The 24,825-nt window shown below is 31.9% G+C and overlaps 2 protein-coding genes and 1 non-coding gene across 6 annotated transcripts; 2 read left to right on the top strand and 1 right to left on the bottom strand.

Annotated features, from left to right (window-relative positions):
• Positions 1-9,755: 9,755 nt before the first annotated feature.
• Trnak-cuu lies at positions 9,756-9,828 on the top strand. Its single transcript has one exon. It is a non-coding gene; the product is annotated as a tRNA-Lys (tRNA).
• A 1,204-nt stretch (positions 9,829-11,032) lies between these two features.
• LOC119829384 lies at positions 11,033-12,354 on the top strand. The gene is made up of 3 exons (XM_038351854.1): positions 11,033-11,069; positions 11,198-11,356; positions 11,578-12,354. The coding sequence occupies exons 1-3, from the start codon at positions 11,033-11,035 to the stop codon at positions 12,039-12,041; spliced, it is 660 nt and encodes a 219-aa protein (XP_038207782.1). The 3' UTR covers positions 12,042-12,354.
• Positions 12,355-12,478: 124 nt separating this feature from the next.
• On the bottom strand, positions 12,479-22,327 carry LOC119829703. Of its 4 annotated transcripts, none has more exons than XM_038352337.1 (4): positions 22,173-22,327; positions 14,621-14,810; positions 13,863-14,106; positions 12,479-12,713 (listed from the first exon to the last, which is right to left on the bottom strand). In XM_038352337.1, exons 1-4 carry the CDS (start codon positions 22,225-22,227, stop codon positions 12,528-12,530), a joined length of 675 nt encoding a protein of 224 aa, XP_038208265.1. In that variant the 5' UTR covers positions 22,228-22,327; the 3' UTR covers positions 12,479-12,527. The 4 variants fall into 4 exon arrangements, with proteins under 4 accessions (XP_038208265.1, XP_038208266.1, XP_038208267.1 ...); XM_038352338.1 differs by having other exon boundaries at positions 13,863-14,004; XM_038352339.1 differs by having other exon boundaries at positions 14,753-14,810.
• Positions 22,328-24,825: the final 2,498 nt, after the last annotated feature.

Here is a 24,825-nt window from a genome sequence, read left to right as displayed (position 1 = left end):
CCGGCTTCGCCCGTGGTTATGTACCACGATATATAGCCTATGTCACTCAGTGAAGTTGCAGCTTTATAATGGTGAATAATTTTGTAAATAGGTCCAGCATTTTTTTAGTTTATGCATTACAAACAAAGAAACAAACAAAAATACAAATTCTTCCTCTTTATAATATTAGTGTAGATACATCATATAATTAGCTACTTACTACGTATTAGGTATACCTAATACCTATATGATATATCATATAATCTGTAAACGGACAGATTAAAAAATAACTGCGTGTTATTTATGGTATATATAACAGCGTGATGATGGGCTGTCGCAATAACCCCGTTAATATCAATTAATAGATTTAGTGATACATGCCTGTAATTAACAATGTTCCGACACAAGAGCCCTCAAATTATCAGACGTCTGACATAAGTACACAGTGTCTTAATACGCCACAGAGTAAAAAAGTCATATTCTGTGCAAAAAAAATTGTAAATAGACATCTAAAAAAAGCTATGGAATATAATTTACCGGTTTAATAACATACAAACATCATTATTAGATAATAATGGATATATATAACTGTTGATTGAAAAAAGTAATTATTATGATAGTATAATAACCACACACATGAAAATTTTAATTTTGAAAACAAATGTATTATATGCAGCAGCAATACCATTCAAAGCAGTACCAAACAAATTATTTTTTATAAACCCTTTGACGTCCCTGCAATAATTGTTGTCTGTTGTTTATCCTTATTTTTATTCCAAGAAATGTAAGGGATGTATTGAAGGGTAGCCAGCGTCTCTAAATGCAACATAACGCAAAAAATATTATACAAACAAACACGTCCCTTGACAACTGTCACGCTGTCTCAATGTGGCGCCTCCCATAAGTTTACGTTTTATTTATATTATTTTTTATCTGTATTTAAGTATAGGCGAAAGCAGCGATATATTGTCCATGTACATTTTTTCCCTATCTCAAACTTTTTGATACTTTCAAGTTTGATAGACACTATAAAATTTTTACGAATACAAAACAATTAAATTAGTTGTAGGTAACATGCACAACAGAACACAATATAGATAACTTTAATAGATATAAGAGAATATATCATTTTTGTCACGAGTTTATGTAGGAAGAGGGGTTTTGTACGAAACATCTGCCGGCAGAACTCATTTTCCGAATTATACATGATACATGGGTTTGGCCTACTTTGGACACCACATATAAAACTCTTTGCTCATTCCACCATAAGGGAAAAGAGGAATACCGCGAAAACGAGTATAAAGAAACATTTTGCAGCGTACTTGTTTACTGACAACTAGATATAGATAAAAATATAATGTGAAATTAAGGCAATTCTATCGTGTACTTTTTTTATTCGATTAATTTTTGCAAATATCAAGTTTCCTATAATGATTACCAAAATATTCCGCGCAAATTCTCGTACCAGTATCTTGTAATTGTCGAAGCGTATAATTTACAATACAGGAAAATTGGTTTGTTAACATAATTGTAGAGTACTCGGAACTGAATTGCTCGCGTAATCAATAAGCTGGGTAGAAATGTTAATACCTTAATTCACATGTGTGGGTAGTATAAAACAAACACAATCGAAGTTGAAATTGATGTCTGCTGGAAATTATCAGAAAGGAAGCTTTTTTTACTTAAATGTTATGTAATACGCAAAGTTCACGCATTGTAGAAAATGCCGAATGAATATTTATAGAATCTTTTATTTCGTTATTTTTTGTTTGAACTGTAATATTGCGTATTGTAGTGTTTCAGTAGTTACCATTCCCACTAAAATAATTAAAATAAGTCTCGACACTTATAACTTGTACTTATTTATATATATTAGACGCATAACATTGCTTAAATAATAAATACAAGTTATATTCTTATGCTTAACCCTATTATAGATTTAAAACACTTTATGTACAAACATTGCAAAGGAAAGGTAGATAACTGTAATAAATGAGGATAATATATAGTTAAAATAAGATATTAATTGTATATTTTAATTCTAAGATGTTGTTGCGAGTCCCACGGTATGATCTTTGTAGTTTCCGTTAATCATTGTTAACTATGTATGGTAGGAATAATATATAATATAACGTAGAATATATCTCAGTTAAGGGACTTAAGTGTTGATTTTATTCTAAGGTTTTGATCTTCGCAGCAGTGGCATGTTTGAATACAGAGTTGTTCTACCTGTTGGAAGCCTAAGTATGTATATTTATAAGTTTAAATATGAGTCAAAATTAAGTTCTATTGATAGGCTTAAATGACGAAGAGCTAATAAACTCCAACCATCTATATTTCTATCATAAGTGCTAAGATAATTTTGATGACTTCATGTATAGGTATTAAATATTTGTTTCAGCCACCAGCTGCTGATCCGCCATTCTTTTGTCAAAGAGGCTTTACCCAGTCCATCCGCAGGATAATATGCGTTCTCATAGTAACCGGAGAGCCAGCGCATTGGTCATTCATGTGAGCGTGACCTAATTCGTACACAAATGGATTCTGAAGCATGGAGGGAAGGCAATAGAGAAACTTATAAGTATGGCAGTGTATTTATGTTAGCCAATATAAAATGAATGTATTTTAAATTCTTATTAAACTTTAAACAACATTAGTTCCTTTGACCAAAATTTTGTAATTTCTTTCTACAACTGGAAAAGTAAGCAAATATAGAATATGTTCCTATATTCTATAAATAATTAAATATAGATAAATAAGTTAGGAGGAAATTCATCAGAATTCTACAAAAGAGACAAAAAACTAATTTTAACTTTGTCTAACTAAATCAAAAACATGTTTTCTTCACCGCGTGCACGGGTAATATATTCTTATTATGTCATATTTTTTCCTACCCTTCGTAGAGCGTGATTAAAATTTACGATTACTGTAAAGTAGGCTGAGATGCCTTGATGGGGAAGACGCTGGTTTAAAGGAAAACTCTTGTTAATAACATTAACTTTATTCTTATGGATAGTATAATGGAAATGAGGGGTTTTAAAGGATTTTTTAATAGGTTGGTGTTGTTTTATAACAAATATTTAATGAACTTGAAGGTAGAATAGATATGAGGAAGTGAGACAAGTAAACAAGAAGGTATGTATTAAACATAATAATCTTAATGGACCCATAGCAGTCTATTCCAACTGCGCGTATAGTAAATATTATATAGCCTAGCACTCGAGCATCACGTACATATCCAGAAGGCGAAAGAATTATTGATATCATTCCATTTGTTCCCGAGGTTAACGCATTAAAACAAACAAACTCTTCAGCTTCGACTATGTATATTTGTGATTCTATAATATACATTCATTTCACAATCACAACAAACACACGTACACACACACACACACACACACAATCATTCATTGACTATGGTTCACATTTAGCGTCCACGATAGTAATAAATTTTTAATAATTCTTTATTTAAATTCAAAATCTGTCACTCGTCACCAAAAGACGTTACGTACACAAGAAGCAACTACATTATATTTATTCAGTACATAAGCTGATCAATTATTCAATCAAGCCATTGTATAATAATTAGATTCTCTTAAAGCAATATAAAACGGTTATTTTTTGTAGCTCTCACCATGTCCATTTGCGATACTATGATTGACACTTGACTATAGAATGAATAATTATTTTATAGAAAAAATAGATAAGAACGCTGCATTACTTTTTGCCATGCCGACTATTAACCGACTTCAAAAGATGGAGGTTATCAATTCGATATTCTCATGGCTTTTTACTGGGTGAAACGATTTTTTGATTCTTTTTTCATTTGAAAGCTTGCGCCTCCCATGTGGTTCCATTTGGTCTAATCCTGACAATTTTAAGGCAGTTTAGTATTCTAGTAATAATTATAATTATTGTGTATATTATATTGCATTTATCAGAGTGCAAAAACACCTTTCTAATGTATCTCACGTGTTTTAAATGTTTCATACGACTGCATTTTCACATTATATAATTTAAAATACATTATAAAATACATTCCATTTATCAAAGGACTGGTACAATAAAACAAATACTTATTGGTATTTAAGATATTCAATAAGTATTTACGGTACCTATCTAAATAGTCGAATAAGCTGTGGAACTAGTATATAACAATGGAAATATACAACAAAAACACCTCCTGCATCAGGTGCCTTAATAGACCCAAGGATTAATGTCAAAACTAAAGCATGACACTTCGACTTGCACAAACTGTATCATATTTTAAGCTGGCAATTTTATAAATTCACTAATTCATCCTTCTCTAGGAACTTTGAACTCTATCTACTTAGAATAAGGTTTATGCTACTTTTGTAAACGGAAAGCGTGGGTACTTGATCATTTGTTTGGAGTGTATTTGTCGCAGATGGTTTCACCCTTAAATAGAAAGTTCACTCAAGGCAAGTTAATTATTTACAGTTTTAGTCAGATAAGCAGCCTTTTTCATTCATTGCACGCTTTATCTTTGCAAAAAAAAAACAATTTTATTTAGGTATATCGTTAGGTTCCTGTTAACAAGTTAAATAAATATAAACAAGTGAATTATCAACGTGTAGAAATATAATGTAATTAATGAGATTAATTAAAAAGAATTCATGAAGGATACAAGTTTTGTTACTAAGTATTATTTATAATTGATATTGTGTTGGTAGGTATATTGCATTTAATAAATAATGTAATAATGAAAATTATCAATAATTATTTAAAAGAATTATCACAATATTTATTTGCTAAAAACACAACACATAAAATAATCCTATAACATTGTGATTAAACAAATAAATTACAATAAATATTAATTTAGCGCTTACAAAATCGATATCGAAAGACTTGTCTATCATTCGGTGCTATAAAAACAAAACAAAAAGTTCTAACATCGCTCACAAGACGCCGACGCCTCGCCCCAACCGATAATCACGATTGTGTTTAGATAAAATATAATAATAACAAAATAAACAACGTACGTAATCACCTCATGTCAGATGAATAATGAATGTTGTGACCAAGACTATAGTGATGATAGGATATGTATTCTATTAGAAGGAAGTATTCTTCGTAATTAAATTAAATAAGAAAAGAATTAATAAATGTATCATTTAGAAATCTCTATTACTTTTGAAATTTCTAATGCCAGAGGTAAATAAAACAAGCTTCATTAATAAACATAGAAAAGTTGCGTTACTGTACAGCAATACATAATACAACAGTAGGTAATTTAATTGGCGGCCTGGTATTTGTTGATATCTAGGTTTTTAGATCATGTACCTAATTTCTTATAAGTAGTACATTTTCCAGCGCACTCAATATTAATAAGATTTATGCGATGTCAATCTGTAATGTCCGTAATATAATTATATCATGTAGCGTATTTATTATAAGTAAAGATCCGATCGATGTAAAGGGAGCCTTTATTTTTGAGCCTTGAGTATTAGGTGGTCCTAATACTAAATGAGTAAAGCGACACTGAAAAATTTGGCAAATTTCGCAAACATGATGCAGACATAGCTAGAGAGACACATATTCAGTGAAATTAAATCAGATCTTGTAAAATTCGTCTTATTTCAAAACCATGGTCATTTCCATCAAAAGCTCGCCAACCACTTATACGATTCAACTTACATCATTCAAAATGACGGTTGACGGACGCCAACTCACTTATTTTTAATCAATGTTTATTTACTATGAGGGAACTCACAATTCATAGCATTAATTGCAACAAACAGTTTATTAGATTTAAGATTGTGGAGCAATGAAATATTTAATTATAGATGATTATAGCAAAGAGTTTGGTCAGAACAAGATTGAAGTGTCTTATTATACTGCTGTGGCTCGTGGTACGAGTTACGTTATTCTAGGTATTTATATTGTACGGCTTGATAGACGTTCAGTAGAAAACAAAATTACTGTTAAAGTTTTCCTGATAATTATATTTAAGCAGACGTGCGTAAATACAAAAACATTTTGAAAAATAAAATCGTTCAAAGCCATTTCTTCTGTGAAATTATAAAAATTCGGTACATCAAATTGAAAATTCCAACATATGAAATACATCATGATTTATCAACGCAATGCCCAAAATACTTAACCGATCGGGCTAAAATTTTGCGTGCAGATAGGCACTATGCGGTAGGCATCCGCCAAGTTTGTACCCTGATAATTTATTTTAATCACGTAGACAACAGCTAGGTAATATCAAAGTAAATCATTGAATAGTTCATTGAAACACAATGAGATTTTCGCATTATGTACATTATAATATAATGTAAAAAAATATTTGAGATATTTCGCATTGAATTCATATTTCTTTCAAAGCTATTGGTGTGAAAGTTAGCGATACGACGCGTTCACTCATCGACATAGAAAATGGTTGACATTTGAGAACAACGTCTCGTGTTATTTAATAAATTCATTGAACGTATTCTTTAATTCGGATGGCATATAGTTACTTTGTGCAAATAAATAAAGAAGTGAAAATTAAACGAAAGAAAAGTTTTAAGTAAGTTTCAAAGTAAATTTTTCTTAGTTAATTATATATCAATTATTGACTGCAAAAAATGTTTGCTAAAGATAAATGTAGTTATCGCTATAATAGTGGACTGTATAAGAAAAATATTGTCGTGCTATTCTCTACGTGAGTGTACTGTTGCTCCGTCCGTTTTGTAGTAAGGCGCACTTGGCTGATTGCGCCGTGTGCCATTTGCATTTACTATCATGCGTACATTCGTGTAAAAAATAGCTAATCAAAAGGAATTTAAAATTGATATGGCGATGTAATCTTCTGTTTTGATAAAATGTGCACCGCTGACGCTTTTCCAAAATATATAAATCTCGAACTAGAGGTTACAATCTTGATTCTAAAATGGGGCCAAATGCCGTAATTTCCTATCAAACACAAAAATATCACGTCAATCGGTTGAAAACCCATAAAGTAATCGAGTAACAACACTAAAAAAAAGGCAGTCGAATGGACAACCTTCTTTTTCCACGTACATTTTTACGAACTGTCGCCTTAATAATATTAGTTAGATAAATATGTATGGTTGCTCATACCTCCGTTGCTATGCATAAATTATTTCAGGCTGTACCATAGTTTAAATAATCAAAGATGTTTCCTCTCAAGCGACGTTTTCAAAAAAAATTATTTGATCTAGAGTTCTAGACATATCAACAATTTTAGATGATAGCATACTACCAATATTGCGATACCACACGACTATAAATAATATTTTTGTATTAATGAAATCGTCAATAAAAAAAAGTTTACGAAAACAGATTGAAAATATCTGCTCAACTGTACTTACCTGAGCAATATGGCTTCAGAAGGCACCATACAATCTTTGTAAAAAGTGATGTTCGTGCCATGTTCTCGAACAATAAGGATAATGAGCGAATTAAATTAACCGATTTAGGTATAGTTATTAGTACAGTATTATGTTATCTGTGGTGTAACATTCTTCTGTTCCTAATCTCGCTACTTTGTTCTTAACTTAAAAACATCATTTTCTATTAAATAAAATAATTGATTGTAATAGAAGGGAATTTAATAATATGTATTACACTTTTATTTACATAGTCTATATACATCAGAGAAAGCTTTATGTATGGTAGTTGTTATAGACCTTGTAACAACATTTATAATAATAATTAAAAAATTCGTACACAGATAACATATACTAATAGCTCTGGACATATGGTCTAATAAATTGAAATAAAACAAAATTTGTATCTATGCAAAAATATTTTTAAAAATTCACCATTTAATAATATACTCATTGCCAAAAACTGATACGGCACTTTAAAAGTATTATTTCCTCACAACAAATAATTTAAAAAGATAAGATCGTTTCGTATTCGCAAAGAACTTTAAAACTAGCATTTGAGCGTTGTCCCAAAGGAGAGCGCTTTGACTCTTTGAGACCCGGTTCATATGTGTGCAATATGCCCTTGTCAACAAACCCTCTGAAACTGTTGAGCTTTGTCGTTTGTTTTCCAGCCCGCGGTTATAATTGTAGCGTTTAACGATAGGCGACTAGCCAGATATTAAGAAACAGTAACAATATTTGTCTCTGTAATTTTCAAGGGTCATCTTTATTAGTTATTACCGTTCTTACCATGAATTTAAGGGTTTTCATCATGAATGAAATTACAAAAGCAACAGGCAGATGTCAATCAAAATAATATATGTATAAACGTCACTCGCACACACGTGCTTCTTGATCAATTTCCATCCATAATCCGGAGGGTAGAAATTTATATAGCATATTAATGAGAAGCACATTAATATATTGAAGATCATAGGTAGTTACTGAGTAGACATAATTAAGGCACAAGTATTAAAAACGAGTATAATAAAAAAAAATACTTATTTGAATAAAATCGCCGTCACGATCTATGTACACAACCTTATAATTTTACACCGCTGTCTGCTAGTCTATTTTAAACTGTAAAAGGTGTCTAGAATCAAGATAAACTAAAGTTGCATAAACAAGTAAATATACCTACGGACAATAAATTATGAAACCTATTTCCACATAAAGGTAGAAAAGGAAAGGATTGGCAATAGATATAAAGGAGTGGAATGGGAAGGCTGAAGTAAAGGATACGGGATGCCTATCAGTCGACCCACAAGCTTTGCAGCAAGCTGCCCGCTCTTTTTTTATGTAATAGCGGGCCATTTGCAGAGATGGGGCAAATGTGCTGCGTGCTTTAAGGGGTACAGGGTAAGGGTAGAATTGATGATGAAAATATGAATTGGACAGGGAAGGGTGAGGACAAGAATAAGGGCCTCTGGCTCCCTCAGTTAGCGAACGAAACACTGTAGCGGGCTACTGTTTCACGCCGATCTTCTGTGAGGAGTCTGTGTCTGTGAGAAGAGTTCACCTTCCCCGGTGCGATCTGAGCCAATTCTTGCCGAAGCGCGTTCAACTCTTACATTAGAAATAGTAGTTTCTTTTTTTGTGGTGATTCTCTATGTCAGCCAGAAGGGCTACTACAATGCTATTTAACACGGAGAACTAGAAGTAGTGTATTGTTTATATAAGAAAAGTATTTCAATAGACCACATGATCATTTATAGTACTTACTTAGGTTAATAACCTCCTCCTAGCTCATAACTCTTGCTAGGTGAACCATTTTGTATGATTATTTTTTTATTTGAGAGCTGGTGCCTCCGGTATTAGCCCATTTATTTCATATATTTGTATGTACCAATCAATTCGTAATATTTACATCAATTTGAAGGCGGTTTTGTTTTTTGTTTAAAATTATTATTGTAGCAATTTATAGCATACTAGCTGCACCCGGCAAACGCTGTTCTGCCTTACTCTTATCATTTAGGGGTATGAAAAACAGATGTTGGCCGATTCTCATAGATACCGGATAAGCACAAAAAATTTCGACAAAATCGGTCAAACCGTTTCGGAGGAGTATGGCAACGAAAACTGTGACACGAGAATTTTATATATTACTAGCTGCGCCCCGCGGTTTCACCCGCGTAAGTCCGTATCCCGTAGGAATATCGGGATAAAAAATAGATGTTGGCCCATTCTCAGACCTACCTAATATGCTTACCAAATTTCAGAGGAATCGGTCAAGCCGTTTCGGAGGAGTATGGCAACGAAAACTGTGACACGAGAATTTTATGTATATAGATAGATAGAGATAAAATATAAACAAAAATATTTTTCCATTGCTATACTAAAATATTAATACTAATTTCAACAACAGATGTATCAGCCCGGCTAGCTCAGTCGGTAGAGCATGAGACTCTTAATCTCAGGGTCGTGGGTTCGAGCCCCACGTTGGGCGAAAATCTTTTTATCATTAAAAAAAATATATTACTTTTTATGATTATTAATTATACCTCCGTGTACGCATTATGGTTTTAGTAATAAAAATTTGTAGTATAGAAAAAAATCAGTGTCCCATGAGGGACGGGAAGGACATCCTGATGGTTGCACATTTTGTTAATATTTGAACATAATTAATTAAGAAAGTTTACAGTTTGAGAAACATGATATGCAAACTTTACATTCGTATCATAAAAATAATAGGAATGAAAAATGATACTGTAATAAAGTTGCTTATAGAAATTGATAACAGCGCCATCTATAAATGTTTATCAGTATTAATTCCAATGAAGATTTTTAGATGTATGACATACCAACGTAACATTTTGTTGAGTAGTTTGACAAAGTAACTCTTTAAATCCATAGATGGCAGCACTTATACTTTTCGTTGACATTCCTATTTAAGAATATTACTTTTCTTTTAATTATAGCTGGAGAAGTCTTGAGAATTTCCAATGTGATTGTACCATTGATATAGCATAAAAATAGAATGATTGCAAATTTATGACAATTTATTTATCTTTTCTAAACTAAGGACTTTTTTAACCAAACGATTAAAATAATTTTTGCCCGACACTTGCAACCACAGATAAAAGAAATACTATAATAGAAGTAAGCTAAATATTGATGTTAGACAGTCAGTATTGTATTGAGAGCAAAGTTTAGTTTTAGTCGTTAGACGTTTTTCAATCCCATTATTATATTTCTCGAAAAATTTGCCGTCGTAAATGATATCTATAATACCCTAGTACAAAAACATACATATACATGTATAAGAACATTTCTATACACACATATCCACGTAATTCACCTAGAACCTGCACCTTGGATTTGAACCTCGCTTTAACCCGAAAGAATTGAATTGTATTTATTTAATTAAATCTAAACTTTTCGTAGCACAACTGAAAAAAATATATTGCCTGTTTCGGGAACAGAGTCTTACTGTACAAATAAGTACAGTTCATTTGTTCAGGTTAATTTCTACATATAAATCACCCTGTAACAAAATTTACAACTAAATGACATAATTAGTCATTTTCTTGTAGATATACTGGTAATTGCTGAACTTCCTCTGCGACATCATTTAGAGTAATTTGTATTGTTTATATATAATGGAGGAAACACGCGTGTCGAGCTTTATGCTCATCCAATCTTTATTGAAGATGACGCAAATTTTGTCAGTTTACTTCGCTGCATCAGGTAAGAGTAACGAAATACATCGAACAAACATAAAAAAAATCAGGACGGTATTCGTTTAAAAATGTGTAAACTTGAATAGCAAATAAGCAGATTTCAACAGCTTTCTACGTTTAACTAGTTTTATTCAGTTCTAGTTGCATTGTGTCATTGTGTGTCCACAAAAGTGGATGTTTTTGAAGATGAGAACTCTCCTACGTCCAGTAAAGAAGAGGAAGACGTTGAAGTTAAACACACCATAGTTGTGTCAACGAAACTCAAAAACAACAGAGGAGGTTTACACACATCAGGTATCTATAAATTTTTATTAAAACACGTAATTATTGTTTGGATGTAGATTTAGCTGATTTGAAGTAACGGAAAATAGTTTTCATAAATATACGCAAAAGATACGAAGTTCGCCTGAAATGGAATATTGTACATTTAACGACGTTATATTTGATTTGCTGAAGGGTAAAGAATTTTTCAAACAGTGTTATACATAAAGAAAAATAATTAATAAAAATTTTAGGCGATCAAGAAGCATTGTTTCTATCAAGAGGGAATACACATAAAGACACTGACAGCGGAGAGGTCCCGATCGTGAAAGCTTATAAAGCGGTAGAAACTACTGCGATACGCACACCCGATACGCGTCTCAAGAATCAAACTCCAAGAACATTTATCAAAAATTCTAGAGATGAAGTCGATTTCTTCCCGAACACAGCTTTCAGTCCTGTCTGGAAACCATCGACATTCTACAATAATGTATACTATTGGAACCAAGACGATTTCTATAATATCGCGAGAGGGAATAGACCAGATTATCGTAGTATAAACAGAAGACCTAATGATGACGGAGTCCGGGAATTTTATTGTCGTAAGTGCAGGGAACTCAGTAATGGCAGAGGATGTGTGCAAAAAACAAATTCGTGGCTTCGTGAGAGCACGACTCAAAAGACAAAGGTAGATGGTAAATTAGCGAAATTAAACTAATAGTCTTCTCATGACTTGTAGTAAAAACGAGATGATGCTATCTGTAACCTTGAAGCGAAACACGGGCATGCGATCATAGTCACTGCATGATGGTAATCACTATTAAATATTTTATGTATCTGTGGTAAATATCGTGGCTTCATAATACATGTGTTGCCTAGTATATTGGAATATAAAGTTATGATGTAAATAATTACTTCATCTCATTAAGTTTTGCAGCATAAATAATAATTTATTTTTTGGTATATACAGTCCTCTGCATGAATGAATGAATATTCTGAACTTTTTATATAACAATAAAGAAAACTTATCAGGTCAAAAATATTGTAATTTATGCATTTTGTTTTGTTTCATTTTGTGTTCATATAAACGTCAATACATAGTTAAAGAATTTCGAATAAGGAAAACGAAGTACTGTTTGAAGTAAAATTAAACAATATTGATTACGAAAAATATTTAATCATCCGTCATGTGATCCGTAAGGATTTAAGCATTGACCCTGTATTTGGTAATCCTGCCGTTGTTGTTGACCACAGTTTCAGCTCCGCGGTGATTCAATTCTTGACCTCCGAGGTTAGCTGATGAGGAATAGGAGGAGCTGGACACGCTATAGAATTTGTTGTTGCCAGGGTCATCGTTGAAACGGTTTGTTATTTCCACATTCTTCATACGCTGAAACATAAGTATGTCAGCTTTTATATAGCATCTTCATGCATTTACATTAAGAGACAATTAATTGTCGTCTTCAAGAAGGACGTCAATTAAAAACAAAACAGGTGAATATTATTTTAGCTATCTAGTATCATATTTTTATAACTGATTTAAATTAATGAAGACCTTAGCTTATCAATGTCATTTGGCGTGATGAAGAGTTTCTACCATACATTCTGTTTAGATAGTACTTTATGAGTGAAACGCACCACTTTTATGCATACGTACTAGTTATTACTATAATTATATGTATGGTATATGAAGCTTTGTTTACGTTTGAATTAATTGTCTAGAGAACCGCATCGGTCATACTTATCAAATTACGGAAATCCGATACAGAAATAAATATCACGTAATTCAACTTCTACTAAATTATATAATACAGGACTAATGGATCTAGAAATATGCATTGATTAATGTAAAAAAATGTACACGAATACAGATTACTAGTTCAAAACTAAGCCATGGAAATCACTAATTAATATAATTTTACTCAATTTACTAACTTCCGAAGAAGTTGAACGTTGAATAGTATATTTTTTTGGAGTTTCACTAAAAAGCTTTCACTAAAATGGGAAACTGGAGTGGAATTGAATTAGGTAAATAGATATTTATTTATTTCTCTGTCGCTTACGCTCACCATAATTGAGCATAAAAAAGAGATTTTTGGTGTGACAATACTTCTACCGTGTCTTCTTTAATCTCTTATAAAGATCAAAGCTTAAACTAATCATATCAGGTCCACAGATTCTTGAATTGACTGCTTAAAAAAAACAAAATAACTTATTTGTTGTTGTCAGTACTACACGATTCAGATAAGTAATAGAGATGACGTCAGGTGCAGGCAGTAATGTTTTTGATCATGACCTAACCGCACGGTGAATATAAATGTTATTCGCTGATAATATCAGTGTGTTTGTTTTCCAATCAATTTAACGTTTTTATTGATTGAACTACGGTCAGTTCGACATGATGATTTAGTATCTGTATTACACAGGACACCTTCCTGTGTGTTGATACATGAAAGGATATTATTTTGATTGAAAAAAGGCATTTTCGTTTTTTGCATTGGTCATATTAATATGGTGGATATATACGTCTCGTACTTACGTCACTTTCCGGGTTAATAGCGGCGATCTGGTGGCTGAATCCAGGACCAGCAACGCCACTAGCGAAAGCACTGTTCGGCTGAGACATGTCAAAGGGCAAACCACCAGAGCCAAAGAAATTCGGTGGCCCGTACTGTGGGAACCTGGAGAAATTCGGAAATTCACCAATGTGGTTCGCGGTCATATCGAACGCATTAAACGGAGCGTACGATGCCAACCTGTGAGCCTCTAAATTAGCGATCACCCTGCAAACACACATCTCATCATCAAACACTCCCAAAGGGAAATAGTAGTTGCGGAGTTGTAAGCGACAGACAATAGAACCGGTTAGTAAGAAATACAAGTCATTTTATTAGAAGTATCCACAACACGCTACACGACCCAAGTCACACATTATACCTTCTGGTTCCAAATCTTCGAAATGGACGGAATGGCCTGAACGAAAACCCGGGGCGGATAAATCTTCTGACTCTACTATAAATTACAGACAATGTGGATGTTAATACTAAATTATAATGCACAAGTTAATGACTACATAATTGGATAATGTACCATCACCTATAATTATGTGTAGTATGTGTTTTTTCTATATTATTGTCTAATGTGTTTACGCAATTGAATATTTAGTAGTTAACAACAATAATTATGTAAAACTAATCTAATATTATATAAAATAGTATAAAAAAAAACCCCTACTACAGCCTCCACCGCTCATGCTTTACCTCCACCGGAAGCTTAGCCAGTTATAAAAATTCTTACTCTTGGAGAATATTATCGTAGTTCGGTATAATATAATTTGGAAAATAGTTGTCGGCGAAGTTTGTTAGCAGTGGGCCGGTGTAAGGGTCGGTTATGACGCCTTTGTCATCGAGCCCGTAAGTCCCGCCGTACCTATTCCCAGCTGTGTCTTGGTAGGCGTATGCACCTACCCCTCGAGGATCTGGATACCCTTTAAACAAATATCAATAGATTATTTAAAATAGCACATTAAACTTTAATGACCTTTGATATTTGTTGTTGTGGATGTGTTTAATGATACATCTAAAAACCTAAAAAAAAATAATATAATAGAATCGAAACTGGTGAATGAAACTTTGAATTTGGTGATAGATTATGAAGTTCAAGAAGAAAATAATCCTTAGCACCATAGGTACTCACGATTCTAATAAATGAAGACTATAAGTCATAACAAGATAGACAATATAATAACCAAAGCTGTGAAATCAACAAACAAATCAATCTCTGATATAAAAACTAAAACGGATACGATTTGTAAGGAAACATCAAATGGAAACTAGAATCACAATACAACAATAAAATAGAAGACAAAAAATGAAGTAAACAATGTTGACCTTCCTTAGTCGCTTGTGTAGAAATTATATTTAAGTAAATTATATAGTATGTACAATGTGCAGTAAAAACTACATCAAAGTGAACGTAATTGATCGGGAATTCCGATCAAGATCATCTTGAACATCATTAATAAAAGAATGCAATATTTGCATTATTTATCATGTAATTTTTATACATAATTTGTACATTAATTTGCGATGAAGCGGAAACATAAGACATTAATTAAATACGCAATTTCTATAAAATATATCGACATAATCTATGTCTTAATCTTTAAAGAATAAGTTACCTTTTTTAAATTCAACTATTGACTTTTGAAGATAATTCTAACCTCACGTTGTCTACATTGAAAATCACTCAATGCACTGCATGAAAATCGACCATAGCTTTCTTGATCTACCATTTGTTTGTACTGTGACTAATAACTGTTGCTATTAAATTTATTGCGCAATAAATTTTGTAGATAATCTATGAAACCTAAATGCCTTAGTACAAATATGACTTCTCTAATATTTTTGTTCCATATTCCAAAAGTAAATATTACATTTTAATACTTCTTAGATTTATTTATATTGAGGAACAGGACAGAAACTTTCGTATAATTGAAACCCATTCTTCACTTATAGTAATATTGTCGTTCAGTAACATAGTAAAAACTTTTTCTGTTTGTATGTGCCGTGTTCGTCAGTCACGTAAAAACGACTAGGCAGACTTTGACTAAATTATATACGGGGGTATATATTTTTAACGATGGTTTACCTGGGAGATATTAATTAAATACATTAAAATGTCATACTATCTTCGAATATCCACGTTGTAAACAAAAAGAGTAAGAGAAGAGAAACAACAACAATTAAATAAAGATATAGCAATGCGACGATATTTATAAATAAAGTCACCCGTTCTAATGATATAGATGTAATCGAACAATTTAAATTAGCATTTATTTAAGCTAGCTCTGTAGAGGTCCTTGACCTGAGATCTCTGATAAAATAGAACAATAGATTAGAAGAATTATAAAACGTTACCACTTAAAAAAAACTTAACAGTTAACTGTGATACCAGATACCAGACATCTATAAACTATGCTGTGATTATTTAATAAGTAGGATTTATTGATGTCTTTATTAGCATATGTTATTACTATCCGACTTTCCCAAAAAACGAATGTGGTTCTTAATTTGACTGTTTTATTTTGTTACTCGATAACTCCGCGTATTTTCAACTGACTGTCGTGATTCTTTTGGCATTTTAATCCCTCTAACGTTATCCCGATGACCTTTTTTAAAAAATATTATGAGTTTTTTTCCTCTAGAAAAGTAAATGAGAGAGAAATAAATTTTTATTTATAAGCATTTGAATACTTTAAAATTAAACGTTAAGACAATATTTTTTTTATGATAAATGAGAATTTGTAATTTTCTAAACCCTGAGATTTTTAGACATATTCAAATAATGGAATGTATTTAATGACATTAATATTATAAAACTGCTTAAGATGTGATAACCGAACACCATAATTCTGTTGTTAAAATTTTGTAGGTCGAATCATAAAATAAATATTATTCAAATTGATTCTTAATACAGTTTTAGCTTGTATCTATTTTCTATTGTTATAATTGACAACGGTATTTCCGATTTTATGTTTTCAAATTAAGCATTTTGCATAATATTATCGTTAGTTTTAAATATTTTGTATTTTATCTTGGAAAATATCTTAGTAAAATTATACTTTCTACAATAAACATTTGTGATGGTTTTTATTGATAGTAGTAGGTTTTTAAGTTCAAAGCATACGTAAGGACAGACAACGAGAAGCAATTTTGTTAACATTATTAATACTACAATGTAGTGATTACGTAAGTTAGTTAATTAAATGTGTTTACATATTTACACTAGAAACTAATAGGTACAAAAAAACTCTTTGAAACTTCACCGCAGGCGAATTAAGATAAGCTTTCTAAATGTATTTCGGCAAAAACTTAATGATATAATTTTATTTACGGCTTAAGTTTTATGAAGACATTTATCACGTTTCTTAATTTGCAAAAATTCATAAACGTGGGCGTGGTTAATGCCCTCCATTCTATCTTTAATGAATGTACTGTTATAGTCGTTAAATTAAAGAAATGTTAAAAGTTGTAGAAGAAAAGGTAATTATCTATTGATTCATTTATTTTATGTCCTGGCGGGCAATTCAGCAGACGGATTTTTTTTTTATGTCACAGTCGGTAATGGAGCTGGTGGGACGCCTGATGGTAAGCGCTACAACCGCCCATTTGTAGAGGCGTAAGGCGATTACAGACCTTACGCCTCTGCAAATGGATTGCCGACTTTAAATTAGGAAGGGATTAAGAAAGGATAGGCGAGAGGAATAAAGGAAAGGACTGGGAAGGGGAAGGAAAAGGATATGGGCCTCCGGCTCCCCCACTCACCGAACGAAACACAGCAGAATGCTATTTCACGTCGGTCTTCTGTGGGGGTGTGGTACTTCCCCGGTGCGAACTGGCCCAATTCGTGCCGAAGCGTGCTCGATTACCACATACAATTTTTTTTTTGATTACCTGATGATAAGCAATCACCACCGTCCATGAACATAGAAAAAGGCAGTCAGAATACAGTGCCCGTTTAAGATGTAAGGGATAGGACAGACGATTGGAAAGAAGGAATGGACTGGGAAGGTTGAGGAAAAATTATGATACTTAGTGTTCTAGAATAGTAGAATAGCTAAGCTCGCTTATAGTATACTCGCTTTTACCCGTCTTTTCGGCGTAGCTAGTCCGATATAATTACTTATTCTTGTTGTGCAAGTTTCATAAAAATCAGTATTTTTCAATAATTAAAAACAGGAATATTGTTCAGTGTGTATCAGTTAACATTTATACTACTTACAAGCTATAATATTTTACACCTAATAATATGTATTTCACTATGAAAGTTCAAATGGGATTATTATATGAGTGTTATATCTACGCTGATCATAGGTAATTATGGCAACATGTGCCATAACTAGTGATTATATTTGTTTTATTAATTTTCTCTTACAACATAGAACTCACTGCATTGCCCCCCAAAAAGCTTATAAATCAACGATATAATTTAAAGCGATAACAACTGATGACTAATAAACAAGGCTTGATAAAATGCCAGATTTCAAATGCTACTTTTTATTAAAGTGATACGGCTCATATAATTATTTTATTTTAATATTAGAGCAGAGCTGTGACCGATTGATTGTTACACACAATCGTCATGGTAAACACACCGTAATGAACTAACTGTTATTCCAAATAGCCAGAAAAGACTGAAAATCAAGGTTATTGCTGTTTAGAATTATTTATTTCTCACGTAATAGCAACCTGTTACATGGAGGTTTAGGGTCGCTTTTCATTGAATAAATAGGAAACATTTTCTGCTATGCGGTAATTTATAGTAGATTTGAGAGAAAGGACTCACTACTTTGCAGACTAAATATTTAATGATTAAATTTAGTTAACTATAACGAATTTATTACAGACTTCCCGACGCCTATCCCTATGTACCTGGATTTTAGAAACTCCGAAATTTTAAAGCTATTTTTAAATAAATAGAGCGGTTCAAGAGGAAGGCTTTAATAATATATATACATATATATAAACTAGCTGACCCGGCAAACGCTGTTCTGTCTTATTCTTATCATTAAGAGTTATAAAAAATTGATATTGGATGATTCTCAGACCTACCCGATATGCACACAAAATTTCATTTGAATCGGTCCAACCATTTCGGAGGAGTAAGGTAACGAACATTATGACACGAGAATTTTATATATAAGAAGATAACGTGTCATGTTGTTTGTCCGCGATGGACTCCTAGACTACTCATCCGATTTTAATAAAATTTGCGCACCATCGATCCAACCTAAAAGTTAGGATAGTTCTATTATTATTTCAATTACGATTAAATGAGTACCCGGGCGGAGACGAGGTGTGCAGCTACTATGTTAGTATACATTATAGTTACAACTTACAGTACGAAGCCGGGGCGGGTCGTTAGTAAGTCCAAAATAATGATGTAGTTAGCAAGAGTAGATACTCTTACTTCCTTTTTATACATCTATACATCTAACAATCATCTAATTGGTGTCCTGAATCACCTTCGCAGTCAATTAATATGAACGATTAATAAGTAGTTGGGGACAAAACAATTAACGTTATTGCAATGACCTTGAAAAGGTATCAAGTACTAATGATATAATTTCATTCCGATGATTGACGCATCTGCGCTAAGTGCTACATGGAATTACCCATTAGGAAGATTATTATCATCAAATTGGTAGCCAGAAAATAGGTACAGAAAAATACAGAGTCAAGTTTTTACTTAAGACGTTTAGATTTTTATCTACATAATTATCAGCAAGATAAATTTACCAAGCATTACATTTTTTCTTATATTCTCGTCAACATATGTAAGGGTTGCCTGGTGGAGATCGCTACTTAGCGATAAGGCCGCCTTTTGCTAATTGTTTTAAGTTTTTTGTTCGCCTGTATATTATGTGTTTTTGTACGCAATAAGGAATTCTTAATCATTTCATTCATTCATTCATATCTTCTAAACATATCTATATATACATATTTAGTTATTAATTCTTATATGAGAAATATGTTTTAGTAATACCAACAAAATTTAAATTTCGCGTTCAAAATTCGTTAAAAAGTTTTTAATTTCTAAAAGTAGTCATATCATACAGACATAATTACAGATTAACTTATTCGCTTAATAATGTTCTAGGTAGTTCGTAGTAGGTGCGTGCCGATTTAAAAATTAGTAAACAATCAAAATATACAAGAATATATTCATAGAAAATGAACAATAGACATCTGTTAAAACATGTTTTAAAAAAGAAATCTAGAGTTTAGATTGAACATTGATAGAGTTGAATAAATAATACGTAGTTGTTTATAAGGTCAGTGACATAATGCATATTTGTTATTGTTTATTTACTCATACTTCTTAAACAATTACATAAATAGGCTGTGTATAAATCTAAGCTTCGTCCTCTTTTTTTAGAGATATAACGATATTAATAAGAGACCGAAATTAAAACTGAAAATATTTCATATATATACAAGTGCACTATTTTTTGCCTAATTAAGCGCTGTATTCATATCCAATTTTTGATACATATTTAGCGGTTAACAACGCGTTGAAAATTAACTTATTAAATTGCTTTTTGCTTTTTATTTGTGTACGATACAGATTCATAATAACTAATTTTAAATTTACATGTGATTCAATTCAAGGAAGATTCCAAAAGCATAATGGTAACATCATTTAAGCGATAGTTTCATAATGACTAGTATTATTAATAAAATAATTTGTTAATGACGTTTATATCACTCTTTTGTGTATCGACCCAAATGACAGCTAGGATTTCGGTATTTCTGTTATAGAATACATGTCTCATGACACAATGACTTCAAAATATGTATGAAAAAGTTAATTTTTAATTTTTTTCACTCAATCTAAATAAATTAATATTTCATTAGCAATTAGGACTCATTAACAGAATTTCGAATATATAATATGAACGTGAGTCAATTTTTGGTTATTAATAGCTTTATAATAATTCAAAATCGGAAACAAAATTTTTTTTTTTTGACAGTTTTTAATGTAAGAGATTATTAAATGACAGCATAGTTCAGAAAATCATTATGAATGTAACGCTCCAAGTAATGTATGTTAAGTTTAAACCAGTTAGTGTTATTTGAACAAATATTCCGATCATTGTCACCACGTCCAAGAATACTAACTCGTTCAATAAATACAACTCTCAAAATTTTGTTTCATACGCCTTCGTTGCTATTTCTTAAAACAGTGCGAAATGATTAATATTTAGAAAACAATTTTTTGTGTTAGTTTATTTTCCTAGTAGTTTACTCATTTCAAATTCAATTCAAATTATTTAATTCTACCAATATTTTGCATAAAACCAATACATATTTTTAATTGCAATTAAAATTCTTTGTCAAAGAAGTATTTAAAGTTCTAATATATATAACTATGATTATTTTTAAAACAACGTTAAATAGGCAAACTTACAATAAATGCTAGCGAAAATATGAAAAGAAATCCATTTAACTTTATTGTGACATATTGTTTGCCTCAGGCTCTATTTAATATTTAATATTTATGCTTTCAATTAACTTTGTAGATTTCTTAATATAACAAGATCGAAACATATCAATTTTTAAATACATATATGATGCATGGTGAATCTCAATAAATTTTATATTAACTGGCTTTCCGTTTTTCGTCTTTAAATAGAATTTTATAATCAGATATGTCAAGTTATTTATTTTATTACGTTTGTGAACTTTTGATGTGCTTGCCAGGATTACTACAAAGTCACAAAGTCAAAGTTTGTTTTCATTTACGTGTATTATTTAGTAAATTTCTTTTGTGCATACTTTAGTAAAAACGTTTGTGCAATTTAGCACAACAGTTTCAAATAATTCCGAAGCCACAGAATTAAGTCATAAACAATTAAGTAAATACGAGTTCTAAAGTTTTCTCAGTATTTTTTAACAATGTAAATACATAACTACAATTAGCATACCGGGTTTTCCGAAACACTACGAATCATTCGCAAATACAAATTGTTTTGTCATAACGTTTTCTTATAAGGAAGGCTCTATTATGTACACAATACACATAGACTTGGTCCTTAGCAGTTAACGACGTCAGGACGGCGACTTCCGGTTTTAATTAATTAGAATAATTAATAACACACATTGTTTTAACAACATTTTGACGTTATTAAAAATAGTTAAGTTAATGTCATTTAAAAGTTTTTTTTTTTTTCACGTAGTCAAATAAACCAGAAAGTTAAACCATTAATAAGGATAGCATATTTATATAACTATACATTATACATAGGAACTGTATTTTCAATTAAAAACTAACAAAAAGAACATACCATAGCACCAAGTCAATTGCAGTAATATAGCACTTAATGTTACTAAACCCTTCATTTTCCACAAAATCACTATTTATTTCAAATTATAATTGGCTAGTTGAAAGGACACGAGTTTCCTTGTCGGCCGGTCGGCACCTAATGTTGGTCAGTGGTATCCACACCTTATTAAATGTTCTTCTTAATGCTTATCAAACGCTGTTTTTCACGATAATATGTGGTTAATTCCTAGAGTGATAAGAACTATATTGCTACCTGGAGTCCGTTGTGGCTAATTAGGTTTTACGTTTGGTTTTGATATAGTTTTAAGAGTGGTTTGATGAAATGTCCAGCGAGAGTTTTAACTAATCTTATGAAGACTAACTAGTCATTCATGATTTTTTATTATGCAATAAGGCATCAAGTGTTACATTAAGGTTTGGTCCGTAACATTTGTAAATATAAGTACCATTGTTGTTTGTGTCTTTAAATACATTGGACAAAAACAATAGAACCGATGTCGGTATATGATATTGTGAAAATATATTTTAACACAATAACTGTCTATATATGCCCAGTCCCAGTTTTGGATGTGGTAGTCGAGCACGCTTCGGCACGAATTAGGCCAGCTCGCACCGGGGAAGTACCACACCCCCCACAGAAAACCGGCGTGAAATAATAGCTTGCTATTGTGTTTCGTACGGTGAATGGGGGAGCCGGAGGCCTATTTCCTTTTCCTAGCCCTTCCCAGTCCATCCCTTCTTTCCAGTCATCAATCCTTTCCTTATTCCTTATCCCTTAAAAGCGGGCAGCGCATTTTCAGAGGTCTAAGCCTCTGCGAATGTTCATGGGCGGTGGTGATCGTTTACCATCAGGCGAACCACTAGCTCAGTTGCCCGCTATGACATAAAAAAAAAAAAATGTCCATTCCTTTATAAATTTGAATGCATGTTCATGAGCGGTGCTAATCGCTTACCATAAGGCGAACCACCAGCTATACATAAAAATTACGGTTTGTTAGCTTTTACCATTCGAGCAACGCTGCGGACGGAGTAGAAAGAAATGCTAAAAAAATATAAATAGGTACCTATGTATCTTGTAACTATACTAATATTATAAAGCTGTAGTGTTTGTTTGTTTGAACGCGCTAATCTCAGGAACTACTGGTCCGTTTTGAAAAATTATTTCAGTTTATATAGGCCATATATTGATGAAGGCTATATATATGTATCTCCGGCGAATTCGGGGTGGACCGCTAGTACAGATATAAAATTCAATCCTTTTCTATGTGACTTACGCGTAAAGCTTTAAAATTTCAAAAGCTAATTTATGTAGAAACAATATACATCTTATGTAATAGAGTTACATTGAGTAGATACGTGGTCAAGTAATTTGCTAGCCACATGTGTTATAAATATCGCATTATAACTATCGTTGTGATAATATCGATGCGCATTGTTTATCATTAGCAAACATTTAATCCTCCGAGATCAAGGTTATTGTCATGAGTATCGATAAGTGCATTTATTACTTACTTGTGACCCACTGTTGACTGTTATAAAATCGTATATATCAATGTCATCGGATTTGATAATAAATCTTAGTATGTAAGTTTTATTTTAACATTTAAATAGTCGGTATATCATGTGTTCTGTTTACCTTATCTCTCAATTAAAATGACAAAAAATGCCCAACAAGGTAATAAGTTATAGAGTAAAATATTTTATAGTGTGACTGTATCAGCAAGACACGAAACTATTTCATAATTTTAAAGAAACTTCCTTTCGTCACCGAAAATATTGATAAAAGTTTATCACCTTAAATAACAGAACAGATTTTACTAGGAAATCGTTATAGATTTAAAAATCCTCAAATATTATATACTTTATAACACGCAAAATTATTGCAACTTGACATAATTCGATGGTTTTAAAAAATTTTACCTATGTCATTTGTTGAATTTTGTTGTTTAATGTGTTGATAGCATTACATTTCTTTATAAATGACCTTAGAACCCAATGGTTTGTAACATTCTTTTTTAAAGTGGAGACTCTACGCCTATTCAAGGTCTTCGGAGAAAGGTCCCTGGGCTAGTTTAACTCTCACTGCAACAGTGGACTACCGAAACTTCCACCGCGAGCTGCTTTCAGTGACGGTTCAGTTATACAATTTGCACTTGAGTGTACTGTATGGCCAATGTCCATAAATGTATATCAACTATACATGAATTAAAATTATTGTTCAGTATTTTTATCAATTGATTAGTTTCCATAGATTTGCTATGTTTATAACTAAATAGCGTTGTGTGAACCATTTATATTCTTCATATAATCAAAACCATATCATATTTTTACAATAAAATAGGCTGGGCGGTTTCAACCGAACGCTGAATCAGCGTCACTTAATTGCATGTAATTATCGCAGTCATCGTGACCCACGAAGTAAGACGCATCACGATATATCAACTCCACTTAAGTAACGATGTGGTTAATCGTTTTCCCCAATACATGACCGCAAATATCGTAGATATATCATAATGTACTCGTGTCTATATCTTTGTCATGCCGCTGATTAATTTTTGACTCAATTTTTCCTATTTTTAGAATAGGTAATGATGTCTTGTATTATTTGTTGAAAAATAAAAATGACTGCATGCATCCCTAACGCTCAACAAACT

This window comes from Zerene cesonia, chromosome 10, assembly GCF_012273895.1.
Source record: "Zerene cesonia ecotype Mississippi chromosome 10, Zerene_cesonia_1.1, whole genome shotgun sequence".
In the NCBI taxonomy this organism is placed as follows: Eukaryota; Metazoa; Arthropoda; class Insecta; order Lepidoptera; family Pieridae; genus Zerene; species Zerene cesonia.
The sequence above is the reverse complement of the archived record's forward strand: the minus strand, read 5'-3'. Positions and strand labels throughout refer to the sequence as shown.